This window comes from Aplysia californica, unplaced genomic scaffold (assembly GCF_000002075.1).
Source record: "Aplysia californica isolate F4 #8 unplaced genomic scaffold, AplCal3.0 scaffold00754, whole genome shotgun sequence".
Lineage (NCBI taxonomy): Eukaryota > Metazoa > Mollusca > Gastropoda > Aplysiida > Aplysiidae > Aplysia > Aplysia californica.
Window position 1 is genome coordinate 302020 of NW_004798024.1, and position 11999 is coordinate 314018.

The window sequence follows — 11999 nt, forward strand, 5'->3', positions numbered from 1 at the left end:
CATTGAGCGACCCACGTGGGCTTCATCAAGCACTACCTCATTTGATTTCTTTTCCTTCCACGATACTCTTAGCAGTCTCCTAAGAAACCACATTTCTGTTGCCTCTGTTGAATACACAGCTCTCACAAAATTAACCAAGACCATGTGTGCCCCTAGTATCTAGTACTTTTGTTAACACAGTGCTGGTACTAAAGCAATAAAGTAGAACTTACGGAGGCAATAGAAACATAAAGAACTCATGAGGCTGGAAAAATTTCGGCAGGTCATCGGCGATCCCAGAAAAGCTGAGAAAAAAAAAAGATTAGAAAATGCGAAATAGACAACATGAGAGTCTAAAATTATTTTTCTTTTCAATGCACACAAATATTATTTTTTATCTCACCCTGACAGACTTTAACACCTTCTTTCTTGTACTGTTTTTGTGCTAGTCATCTCATTAATATGCATTCACATAGCATAAACCACACATCTGGTAAACACACAGGCATTCCTGGTTCACTTAACTCTACTTTGATCTCTCAAGCATTTATGGAAAAATATGTAGTCACAGCACACAGTCATTCATACCCCTCACTAAAATACTATACACAAACAAAGCAGATTAACAACAAAAGTTAAGATAAAAACGATGTAAAGAAGAAAAAAAAAACAGATTAAATAGATGTAGCAAAAACAGATTAAATAGATGTAGCAAGGCTTACAGAAACAAAAAACCCCCAGATTAAATAGATGTAGCAAGGCTTACAGAAACCCCAAAAAAACGAAGGAAGAACCAGTGATCATCAAGATAAAACTTACTGCACGAGGGCACCAAACGCTGTTCCAAGGATGATAAGAATGCTGAAACGGATGAAGTGAATTGTTTTAAAAATAAACACACTTCAAGAACACATGAGGAGAAACAATCTCATTGCTTAATGACTCTACTGTGCAGCATGGGTTTACCAATTTACCACTCATTTCGACACAGCAGGGCTATTGAACCTGTTGGACCTGGTAAACTTCCTTTATCCGTAATAATTTAATAACAACCGCATTAATTATATGTGCCCATATCTATGCTCTACAGGATACTCTATGCGCTTCACAATTATTATTACCTCAGGAAATCCTAGAACGCTCAGAAACATTCTGCGCTTTTCAGGAAGCATACGGTGTAAGCAGCTAATTAGGTGTTCAAACACTAACAAACTGATAAGATATTTCGCTGTCTACACCCTTCTGTGCGCTGAACGCTGCATATATCTCTGCACACAGTGGTGTGTGCATCTAGCTGTTAATACACAAGTGCACCGGTCAGGTGAAAGAGGTAGGGGGTGGGGGGTTAAAAAGTGTAAGGAGCCATGACCTCAGATCATCTGTCTCCAATAGACCCAGCCAAGAGGGTTGACAGCCATGAAAATCCCCAAAATAATCCAGTTCAAGAATGACACGACACAATTGAAAACTAAAACTAAAACTAAAACACATCATGAGTTTAAATATTTTTTTCTCATTCTGATGTTCATTCTATTATATTCTATAGAGTGCACCTAATAACTAAATCAGACGCTTTGTAGTTCGACAGCAGGAGGCAGGTACAACTAATATCAGATATCGTTGTCACAAAATAGAAATAATAGCTACCATTGGTACTCAATTTACAGCCTGAGGGTCCTGAGCTGACATGCTGCAGCTGGCAGGATCATAAAAAAAAAAATCACACAAACATTCAAGTGTTGATCTCAGCGGCTCATTATACATTATAATGTCCACCGTGCCTGCTTCACTCTCAGTATAAACAGCAACAGGAGAAGCACAGAACAAAAGAAGAAGCAGAAAAAGTCCCGGCAGGGATTAAAATAAAAAACAACATGCACCATTCCTGTCATATCTTAACATAGGTGATTAACATCATATGCTTACTCACTCTCTCACCCACCCACTCACTCTAATTCACACTCACACACAAACACACACTCAAACACACACACATACACTCACTACAATAAATGTACATACACACATATTCAAATATTGCTGCTGACTGTTACGTTCTTGGCTATGCTTATAGCTTGACCGAATAATTATAAAATGTGCTCACAAACAAGCACAAGACCTCAGTGAGAATGAGTAGTAACGGAAGTTATCCTTTATTATCAAAAAGGTCACGTTACAGCCTTGAGGCGTTATAACATAGTTGGTCAGTTAAGTCCAAGCTATAGATGTACACACAGGACACTGACAACCTCTCAGACTCAATTATTCACTTCACACCATAAGCATCTCAACACAATAAAATTCACAAGGTCAAAAAATAGAAAAAGAGAACAGTGGTAACGTCCAAATAAAACCACTGTCAACCTGTTATATCTTTTTTTTTATCCCCAAAATGTCCAACTCACTGACACATTCATTATACCATTAAAACAAAAGTTCAGCAAGTTAAAGAATTTGTTACCAAGGCTAAGAATTGTCAGGCTAAAGGCAGTCTCACAACAAATCAATAGCTGAACACAAGACCCCAATGAATCCCATTGTCTTATAAGGCTTTTGTCTTGAGCGTCTTGCACCAAGCCATCAAAACGTAGAGAGACTGTAACAAATAAACTGAAACAGCTGAAACAGACTTAAATGTTTACTCACCATGACTCCGGAATTTTGCTGGACAGAAAGTTGGCATGGTGATACCCTGAGGGGGAAGGAAATTTTCATTTTGTTCATTTTCAATGAATACAATGGCATGGTCACTATAAAGATTATGATTAACAGTAAATTTTCCATTGAAGCAATTTAGCTCAGACTATAAATAAAAACAAATAAGTACAAAAAAAGTTTGTTAAGTGCATGGATGAGACAGAGACTGACAGAACACTGCAGCCAAAATATAAACAATCAAAGTTTTAAAGTAAAGTCTTTTTGTACATACTCTGTTGACAAGATATCGCTACTTCAGAATGACAAAGTTCTATCTGACATTTTTGGTCGTTTTGAGTTACTAAGACCATGAGATCAGAAATCAAATGCTTTATTTCCTCCATCAACATCGTAATGTTTTTCTGAGAAGTTATCAAGATATCCAAAGAATTGCATTAAAAAAGCTCGACATATTGAGACTTGAGACACTCAAAATCTTTGACGTCAAATTTATCAAAACTAGGTACTGAGCTGATAGAACTTTGTAATTCAGATTCTGAGGTAGCCGTATGTAAGCATCATTTTTTTAAAGTGTAAAAAAAACATGCATTAACCTTAATTGAACCTACTCAGTGCAGATGGTAAAAGTCTCACAAAAAGTGTCAGCCCAAGTGTCAACATCTGGTACATTCAAAAAGATGCACATGAGTCAGGTTTAATGCTTTTAACCAGCTGCAATGCCAACCAAATAAAGATTGCTTCGTTTACTTGTGCTCACATTAACACATATATATACTGCCACTGTTGTAGCCTAAATAGAATTAGCTGGCAAGAGACAATGCGGGGACATCCGTCTTTTTCCTCTGCACTGAATAGGTTCCCACAAAACAACAAAAACTATCCTCATGATCCATACCAATTTTACTGAGCGCAGCCACCAGCACAACAATGGTGAGGACGAGAGGATCTCGCACTTCGTGGTAGTTCAAGTCCGCCACCGTCAGGCCCTTATTATGATGGCCATGTCCCCCATCTTCACTGTGATGGGACTTGTTTCCATGATGATCATCGTCCGTCCCATTCGCGTGATGAGGAGCTGATTCATGGCTCAAACTGGGGGAGGCCACTCCATCCGTGATGACAGGGACATCGTCTCCACGTGCTTCCGTTGCAAGTACAAAAATAGCCAAGACGAGGCACAGCCCAGGTGAAAGTCTATTCCCTGCTGGGCCAGAATGCGAATATCCAATTTTTCTCCTCTTCATGGTCACCATCAAGAGTTCTGAGTGAAGACTGTGTGGAAGCTCAGTCAAGGTTCACTATAAATATAAAAATACACAAAATTTAATTTAAAATATGTAACATAACAGGTAATCCTTCAATAATTCATTAATAAAAATTCATAAAGTCATACCAGATAAGTGGTGAATTGACCAAGAAAGGCAGGGTCTCTTTAGTTTTAGTAAGAGTTTTACGGCACTTGCAACACAATAAGGTCATATAAGTGCCGAAGAATAGATGTGTTACATGAGAGGAACATACACAAAAAAGGAGGAGGGATAAGGACGATAGATGTTAGATAGGAAAGAAGGAGCAAACCACACCAGAGCACCCGCCAACTACCCACAAGGCAGGGTCTATGACCTTCCATGACAATTCTTGAACAAAAGAATCCCTGACATGTCATTTTGTTTCTATTCTGAAAATGAAATTTAATTTCAGTCAAACCTGAGTAAAACGGCCACCCATTGTCATGGAGAAAAGTGGCCGCATAACACAGGTGGCTGTCTCAGGCAGGACAGATCGAAAGCAAATCCTTCTCTTCTGAGGTCCAAACCGGGATCAGAGGATGAGGACTGCTGTAGGGCTGATTCAAAAGGGTTTTTGTTTTCTTTGAAAAAGGCGGGCAGTTTGAGTAAGAAGGGTATTTTGTGTTGTTTTGTTAGGTTGTTTTTTTTTTTGGTTAGGTTTCTTTTTGTTTCTGATTTTGTGCAAGGGTAAAATAAACAAAATATTATGTAAGTAAGAGGATGAAGACTGAGTACCATGGTTAAACAAACACACGGGTCGCCACCACTCGGAGAACGAGGGACACGTCTGTCGCAAGTTCACGTCAACATCCATTGTAACTTAGTTACAGATTAGGTAAATAAAACAGTGACCATCACCTCACACACGATTTGTGCATGAGTTCTGGGTGGGGCTTATATGTTTCTGTGGATCACACTTCCCTCACCAGTAGTTGAAAATTTATTGTCAGGCCTACCCATTGGTCAACTTGAGTAAATATTCATAGGAGGGACTAACAATAACGACAGGTGAATGAATTATGACGGCCCGTCCACAGCGCGGAGGGCCGAATCAAAATTTATGACAAAGCATCTGGCAAAGAGTGACCACGTCTGGCCACCTGGGGCAGGTAAATTTGACAGTGGATTGATAAAATGTATAAGGTGGCCACGGTCGCGTTGGACAGGTGACCGTTTTACACAGTTAAATTATATAGAAAAGACGCAAGGGGGAAATGGAAAGGGACCGTTTGTACCGGTGGCCGTATAAAACAGGTGGTCGTCAAGGCAGGTTCATCTGCACTTTGGAAAAGAAGGCGTGCAAGCCAACTTTAATCATAATTAAGATGGCACACGATAGAAGTGTGAAGTTGAAAATGTGAATCCCTGTGATCTACAAATATAGCAATAACCTGTTCAGAAGAACCATGACCCAGCCAAACAAAGACAGAACTTTATCTAAGACTTAAGCTCCGCCAGTTGAAATTCCAATTTAATCTTAAGTGTTCATACTTTTTTTCCCCATAAGAAAGAAAAACAAATATGAGTTGTTATTTTATAACAAAAGCTGAAGCATAGATTAGACACCTGCAATTTTTATGCATTATAGTGGGGTGTTCGTTCTAATGATCATATGAGATTCAACAAGTTTTAAAGTGTAGTTTCCTTCAAATTAGGTGGAATTTTTGTCTTAGTTAGGAAAACAAGGACCATGTTTTTTTGCAGATATAGCCTTAGTTTTGAATTTCGGCAGGGGTTAAAAATGCAGTGACCTCAGAGTCTCCTCTTGTACGTTTGAACGATGTAAAAGGGGAGCAGGTTTTGGGCTTGGAGGAGGGACAGCCAAACTGTTTTTAAAAAAGACTGCAAGACTGAAAGCCTGCAAGAAAAATGGCAGACTTTCACCTGGTAAAGAGCTCTTTCGCTTAAATAGCTTTAGGTTGAAGCAGTGAAGTAGCTCACAACATGCTTATTGAGGACTGTCTCTCGTTTACCTGTTGACATTGTTCTTTGTACCATCCAGTGGTTTGTTATCTGCTAATTTGATTCAGAATTGTAAATCAATTGTCTTAAAAAATGCAAGCAAGAGGAGAAGGCGGAAGTAGTTGTTTGTACAGGTGAAACTTAAATGGGTGATCATTAGAGCAGGTGTGACGGTAATTAACACTTTCAGTGCCAAGCTTGCTACACAGTCCTGCCAAAGATCTCTAAGACAATCTCAGGTCAGGCACTGAAGAGGTTAAAATCTTGCTGGTTCTTCCCTCCATAGCACAAGACTACCACTTACTACAAGTACGTCTCAGAAGACTTGTACAAGAAGCAATCTGTAACTTGAGTTGACAGAACAAAAGTGCCTTTATTATCAAGACCATTGGAAGTTTTTAAAAATGTGACTTGAGTTTTGCTACCAACTCATTCAGTTTTATCACGCCTTGAACTTTATAATAAAAAATACTGCTACTAGGCTTTTTCAACTGAGGTCAAGAGAGACAATGATGAATTATCGCAAGGGAGACAAGGATGAATTATCGCTAAGTAGAACACTAATGTAGCAATTTGACTAACTGCAGAAAAAAAGTCTTCTCCTTCTTTCTCAAGGACCCCATGATTCCTATAGTTGACTTACAAAACGCCTTTTTTTTTTTACTTAAGTGCCAAAATGTTATATACTGTTATGTTTTCAAACACCAATAACTCTGTAACAGAAAAGCCATGCAAAATTTCAAGGGCATATATAGAGGTAAATTCCTCAATGAGCAAGATTCTTTTTACGCGGTAAGACGAAAGTGAATGCAAACAGGCCAATCTAATTGCAAAACATCAAACTAAGGCAACAGGCTGGGGGAGCTGTTCATGCACCCTCTGAAACCTCACATATTTTTTAAAATACACTATAAAAGTATGTTATAATGCACATAGTGACAGTTCCAACAAAAACCAAAATATTTGCAAATTTATTCATTTGTGGTGGGTAGGAAATTAGGGGGTTTTTTTTACTCATGCACCCGTCTCAAGTACACGTTTTGTTTGCTTTTTTTCTAGTAGTATTTTGCATGCTGAACACGAGTATATCGCCTTCATTTTTGCTGCAAATCAATAGTTATAGAGTCATGTTTCAAAACATAACAGTAATATTTGACTTCATTTTAACAACATAGAGGGTTTCAGGGGGAGCATGCCCCCCTGCATTTCACAATAATTTGATGTTTTGGTAATTAAGATTGATATTTACTGTTGATTTTCAAGGGTTATAGTGGCCATACGTGTGTTCTGTAGCAAAAATTATGGCAGTTTAGCCCTAAAATCAATGCATCTGTGTAAGGGTGCATAAAAGTAAAAATTTACCGAAGTCATGAATGAAGGCCTAGCCTATTTATAGAAAAAAGTTTGAAAAGACAAGAAAGTTTATAATATATATATAATTCGGAGAAATAGTGCTGATCTTTATTTCTCCAAACGCTTTCCAGCTTCCGGTCTCGGGATTTTTTGCCTCTATGCGAGAGTTAGGCGCCAACTTTCATTCTGCCTCTGGTCTGGGAAGGAACACTGCATGGCAAGCCTCCCTACATACAATCTTAAGTAACACCCACCACACACCCACCACCATAATGCACATGTACACACACAAACTTATACACACATTAACTAAACTTGATCAGTGGGCAACTTTTGAACGTAAGACGAGCTGAGCTGTGGATGGAGAGACAGTGTGAGTGAAAGAGCGGGTGAAAGGAAGAATGTACGAATGTATCCACAGGCGACAGCAACTACAAGACGATGACACCACACCGACCCCCTGGCCTGGTCCACAGCTCACGAACGAAAGGAATGTGGCTAAGGCTGTGTTTTGCCTATATTATTGTCCAGGGTTCGCAGGGTGCAAGATATAAATCTATATATATCTTTCCCACCAGATTCAAGGTCTCACATTCAAGCCAAATCAAGCTGATGCCTTTCTGCTCACCCATTACAATTCTAGTCTAGGCCTCCCTGCCAGTTGTTAATCACTTTAGGTTAGGCTACTTGTGTGACTCACACTGACTAACATCACTTGTGACTGTCAGGTGAGTATGCAATAATTGTTGTGTCCAGTAGTCTAGTCTAGATAGATATAATATTAATATATATATTAGATCTAGATATTCTAGAATTTAGACTCTAAATCTAGATTGAAATTATTTTAAAATCAAACTAAAGCGAACATCTAGAGATCTAGATCTAGATCTAATATCTAGAGTCTACTCTAGATCTAGATCTAGATTCTAGTTAGCAGTAGCCTAACTCTCCACCAACTAGAAATCTCGCCTACCAACCAGTGACTACAGTAGTCTGTACTGCAGACTACAGCAAGACCTGTCAAAACTACTGGAATGCAAATGATGTGCTGTACAGTCACAACAGAAAAGTAGAAACCCTTTCTAGATTCTAGGCCTACCTCTTACCTGCTTGCAACAGCTCTCTCAACCTAAAGTAGGCCTTCAGTTGTGCAGTCTATTGCGGCTCCCGTCCTACTTTCAGTCTCTCCACTTCATCAGGTGCAAGTGCCTGTTCCATTCGTTTCGACCGACGCCTTCCTCTTGCGGCTTCCTGTATTCCCAGATTTATTGCTGTTTTCGGCGTCTAGCCAAACCAGCTCTCTGGCCAAACATTGATTTTTTACTACTGATGCTTTCTGAAAATGGAGATTTAATGTGAGGTTGTTGGTTGTTGTTGTTGTTGTTGTTGGGGTTTTTTTTGGGGGGGGGTTGTTGTGTTGTTGTTGTTTTTGTTTTTTTGGGGGGTGCTTAATTGTTTGACTTGAACGAAATTGTTAATTTCCTCTCCTTAGAGCTTCTGGGTATAGATCTAGGAATGGTGGTTAAATAGTGGGATTCTAGTAAGTGAACTTTATCAACTTCCGTATCACACATTCCTCATTTAATTTACGTTGAAAAAATACTCACGGAAAAAAGAAAGAGTGCATATAGAAATCAAATATTATACATGTACTTGCGAACCAATTATCTATAGAGAATCCATTCCTTTTATAGACAACACACACATCAAGGAAGAAGTCATGAGGATAAAGAATTTTCATTGAAGTGTGTTAATTTTTGTACAGAAGTATCCAATCACAAGTTGAGCCCCCCCCCCCAAATTCGGCACCGCCTGAGCCCTCCGCGGCACTGATGACTGACACCGTCGACGCAGGGAAAAGAACAGTTCTTGGATAAACTGCTCAGGGTAATATGTTACTTATAGATCCTTAATCTAGCGATTGCCTAAGTTCATATCTAATATTTGGGGCTGATCAGTTAAATCGCGCAGAGATTGGTCTTTACTCGGGGACATTACGTACAACCGTTATATAAATATGCAGGACACGGTCTGTTCTGGAGATGAACGCGGTGGATGTGTCGGTCTTGTCTCTGCTTTGAGATCCGAGGCCGATCACTTTCAGATCTATCATCCGTCGTTCTATTCACCCGGCAGACATAATATGCCCACACACGTCCAATGCTGTTTCTGTGAATGTTGAGCCTTTGAGCCACTTCTCACTGTGTACTTCCAGCCAGGAGCATTCTTAACGCTCGCCTTCTATCATTTTCCGAGAGATATGTGGGCCGTTTTAAAAGCAGAAATATTGCAGTATCTTTATTATGATTCTCGACACAAACAGAAGTAAATGAAGTGTTTTAGACTCAGATTCAGAACACGTGTACAAACAGTCGCATTATAAGGCCTTTGAATAAATTGTGATCGATTTTGTAAGGAGACAGAGTATACATTGAAGCAGGCACTGGAAGGACAAATGGCACATATTTAGAGGAGAGATCTAGATTTTGCGGATGACATCCTCCTATTAAACACCACAGTACATGAAATGCAATCAAAAACAGACGAACTTGCGAAAGTTGCGGGAAAAGTTGGTTTTATCATAAATGTATCCAAAACAGAAGTAGGCCTACTACGACTTTCATCAAAAACTACGCCCATCACTCTTTATGGAAAAACCCTTGCAGAAATTAGTAAAATCAAGTACCTTGACTTGGCAGCATTATTTTCAAAACTGCAGATTGCCTTGACGACGTCCACTAACGATTTAAAAATACATAGGTCGCTTTTGTGAAACTAAAACTATGGAAGTCAAAGATAATTTCATTAAAGACGAAATTTAAAATATATAATAGCAATATTTTGGCTGTATTGATGGAAAACAAACAAAACAAACAAAACAATTCAACGAAAAATAAAAAGCTTCCAAACAAAACGCATACGAAGAATTTTACTAATAAAATGGAATTGATTCATTACAATAATAAAGTGTTGGAAAGAGCTGGAATTGAAGATATCAACACAACAATAAAAAATTTAAAAAAGAGAGAGAAGATGGAGATATCTGGGACATGTTCTGAGAATGCCGAAGACGAGATTGCCCTATCACACATCAGACATGACATTGGAATCCAACTGGAAAGAGAAAGCGTGGAAGACCAACTGGGAGCTATAGAGGCACCACAATGGATGAGGCAATCACCCAGGGCCTTTAAGATGTGCCAAAATTTGAGAAAGTGGCCCGGGACAGACAAGCGTGGCGTTGACTGCTCCCGCCTCATGTACCTGACGGTATAAGGAAAGAGAGTAAGTAAGTAAGTAAGAATGGATTATTAGCAAACCCAATAGAGTTGTCACTCTTGACATGCAATTTTTTCTGAACCTCATGCAAAATAGGAATACAACTTCAGCTTCCAGGCAAAATTTTGAGACAGCTGACCTTCAATTAATTAAGCTGTGGCTGTTTAAAGTATGCACTCTTTCTTTTTTTCTTGAGTATACGAAGAGGTCCTTTTATGCTTGGAAATGTTTTATCAATCATTGTTTGAGCTTTCTTTGAGACGGTCATGCTTACAATTTATAATAGCGAGAAGATGAAAATATTGTTATTCCTTTTCATGGATCTCTACTCAAATCTATTTCAAGCCTTCACAGCCACCTGGCTCCATTCCCTTTTCATTTTCATAGCCTTTTACATACAGCTGAAGACAATAATAGCAGCATGACTCATTAAGGTTAATTTGAATATTATGCAGAACTCTCGTCCCACTTTCACCAAAAAGAACGCCATAATCAAATGGCAAATACTCAATCTGGCTAACTCAGGGGAGTTGCTGTACTCGCTTAGTCGCTTCCGCGTTTTTGTTTGTTGTTGTTTTTTGTTGTTGGTTTTTTTGGGGTAGGCTAGGGTTGATACCTGATACTTGATACAGGACAGCTGACAACTTACAGTGGAAATTTCAGGAGGACCCAAAAAGGTTATAAATAGTTCCTAGCACAGGAGGACAAAGTGGAGTGTCCGTAAAGGAAAAAAAATACTGCTCTAAGAAAAGACTTGCGGTCGCTATCGTTTGAGATAATAATAATAAAGTAAATAAAATGAAATGCAAGCTTCAGTCACTGCTCACAGTTTGAAGAAGTAGGGCTCACACTGTCACTTTTATCAACGTTTAATGTAATTATTGTCTCTGCTAAGGGAAGCTCATCGCATTGTTGACGGCCGCACTGACGGGTATCTCCCTGAGGATGGGCGCATGGGGAGAGATTGCCAATATCGCTGAGTGCATCCGTTTAGAAAGGATGTAGCCAGTACCCTAACGGATGTGCGGCACGCCGGATAATATGGCCCTTGAGACTCATGAAATGAACGGACAATGCGTAGCCTACGCCGATTACATGAAAAACAGAGATCTGCGATGGAAGCAGTATAACTTGCAATTTTGCTGTCTAGTCTTGTCCAAAGTACGCAAGTTTGAAGTTGTGAATTTCAGATGAGGGGGTGAGAAAGTGTCTGCTTAAGAACAACGATAGACATTGTGCAATAATATTCGGTACTCTGAAGTTCCTTTTAACCCTGTCAAATTTAACCTGAAATCCCTGTGAGTGGTCTGAATGGGTTAACAAACGGCCCCAGGCCGGGTCCAATGGTCCAATGGACTGATGGAAGCATGACGTCCACAGAACCAAACCAAATGAAATAAAATATTATGGTTTGCAATAGAGTTGTTTTTGGTTGTTTTGTTTTTTAAATTTTAAAAAAAAATTGTTATAGGGGGGTGG

At 39.2% G+C, this 11999-nt stretch overlaps 1 protein-coding gene across 1 annotated transcript in view; it reads right to left on the minus strand.

Moving 5' to 3' along the window:
- The window catches only part of LOC101854902 (sodium/hydrogen exchanger 2), a gene marked incomplete at its 3' end in the record, with an annotated part of 48581 nt that extends 40011 nt beyond the window's left edge, over positions 1-8570 (minus strand). Inside the window, 5 exon segments of the mRNA XM_035972596.1 lie at positions 213-284; positions 799-840; positions 2626-2671; positions 3533-3935; positions 8348-8570. Of these exon segments, the coding sequence (XP_035828489.1) occupies positions 213-284; positions 799-840; positions 2626-2671; positions 3533-3890 (518 nt within the window).
- Positions 8571-11999: the final 3429 nt, after the last annotated feature.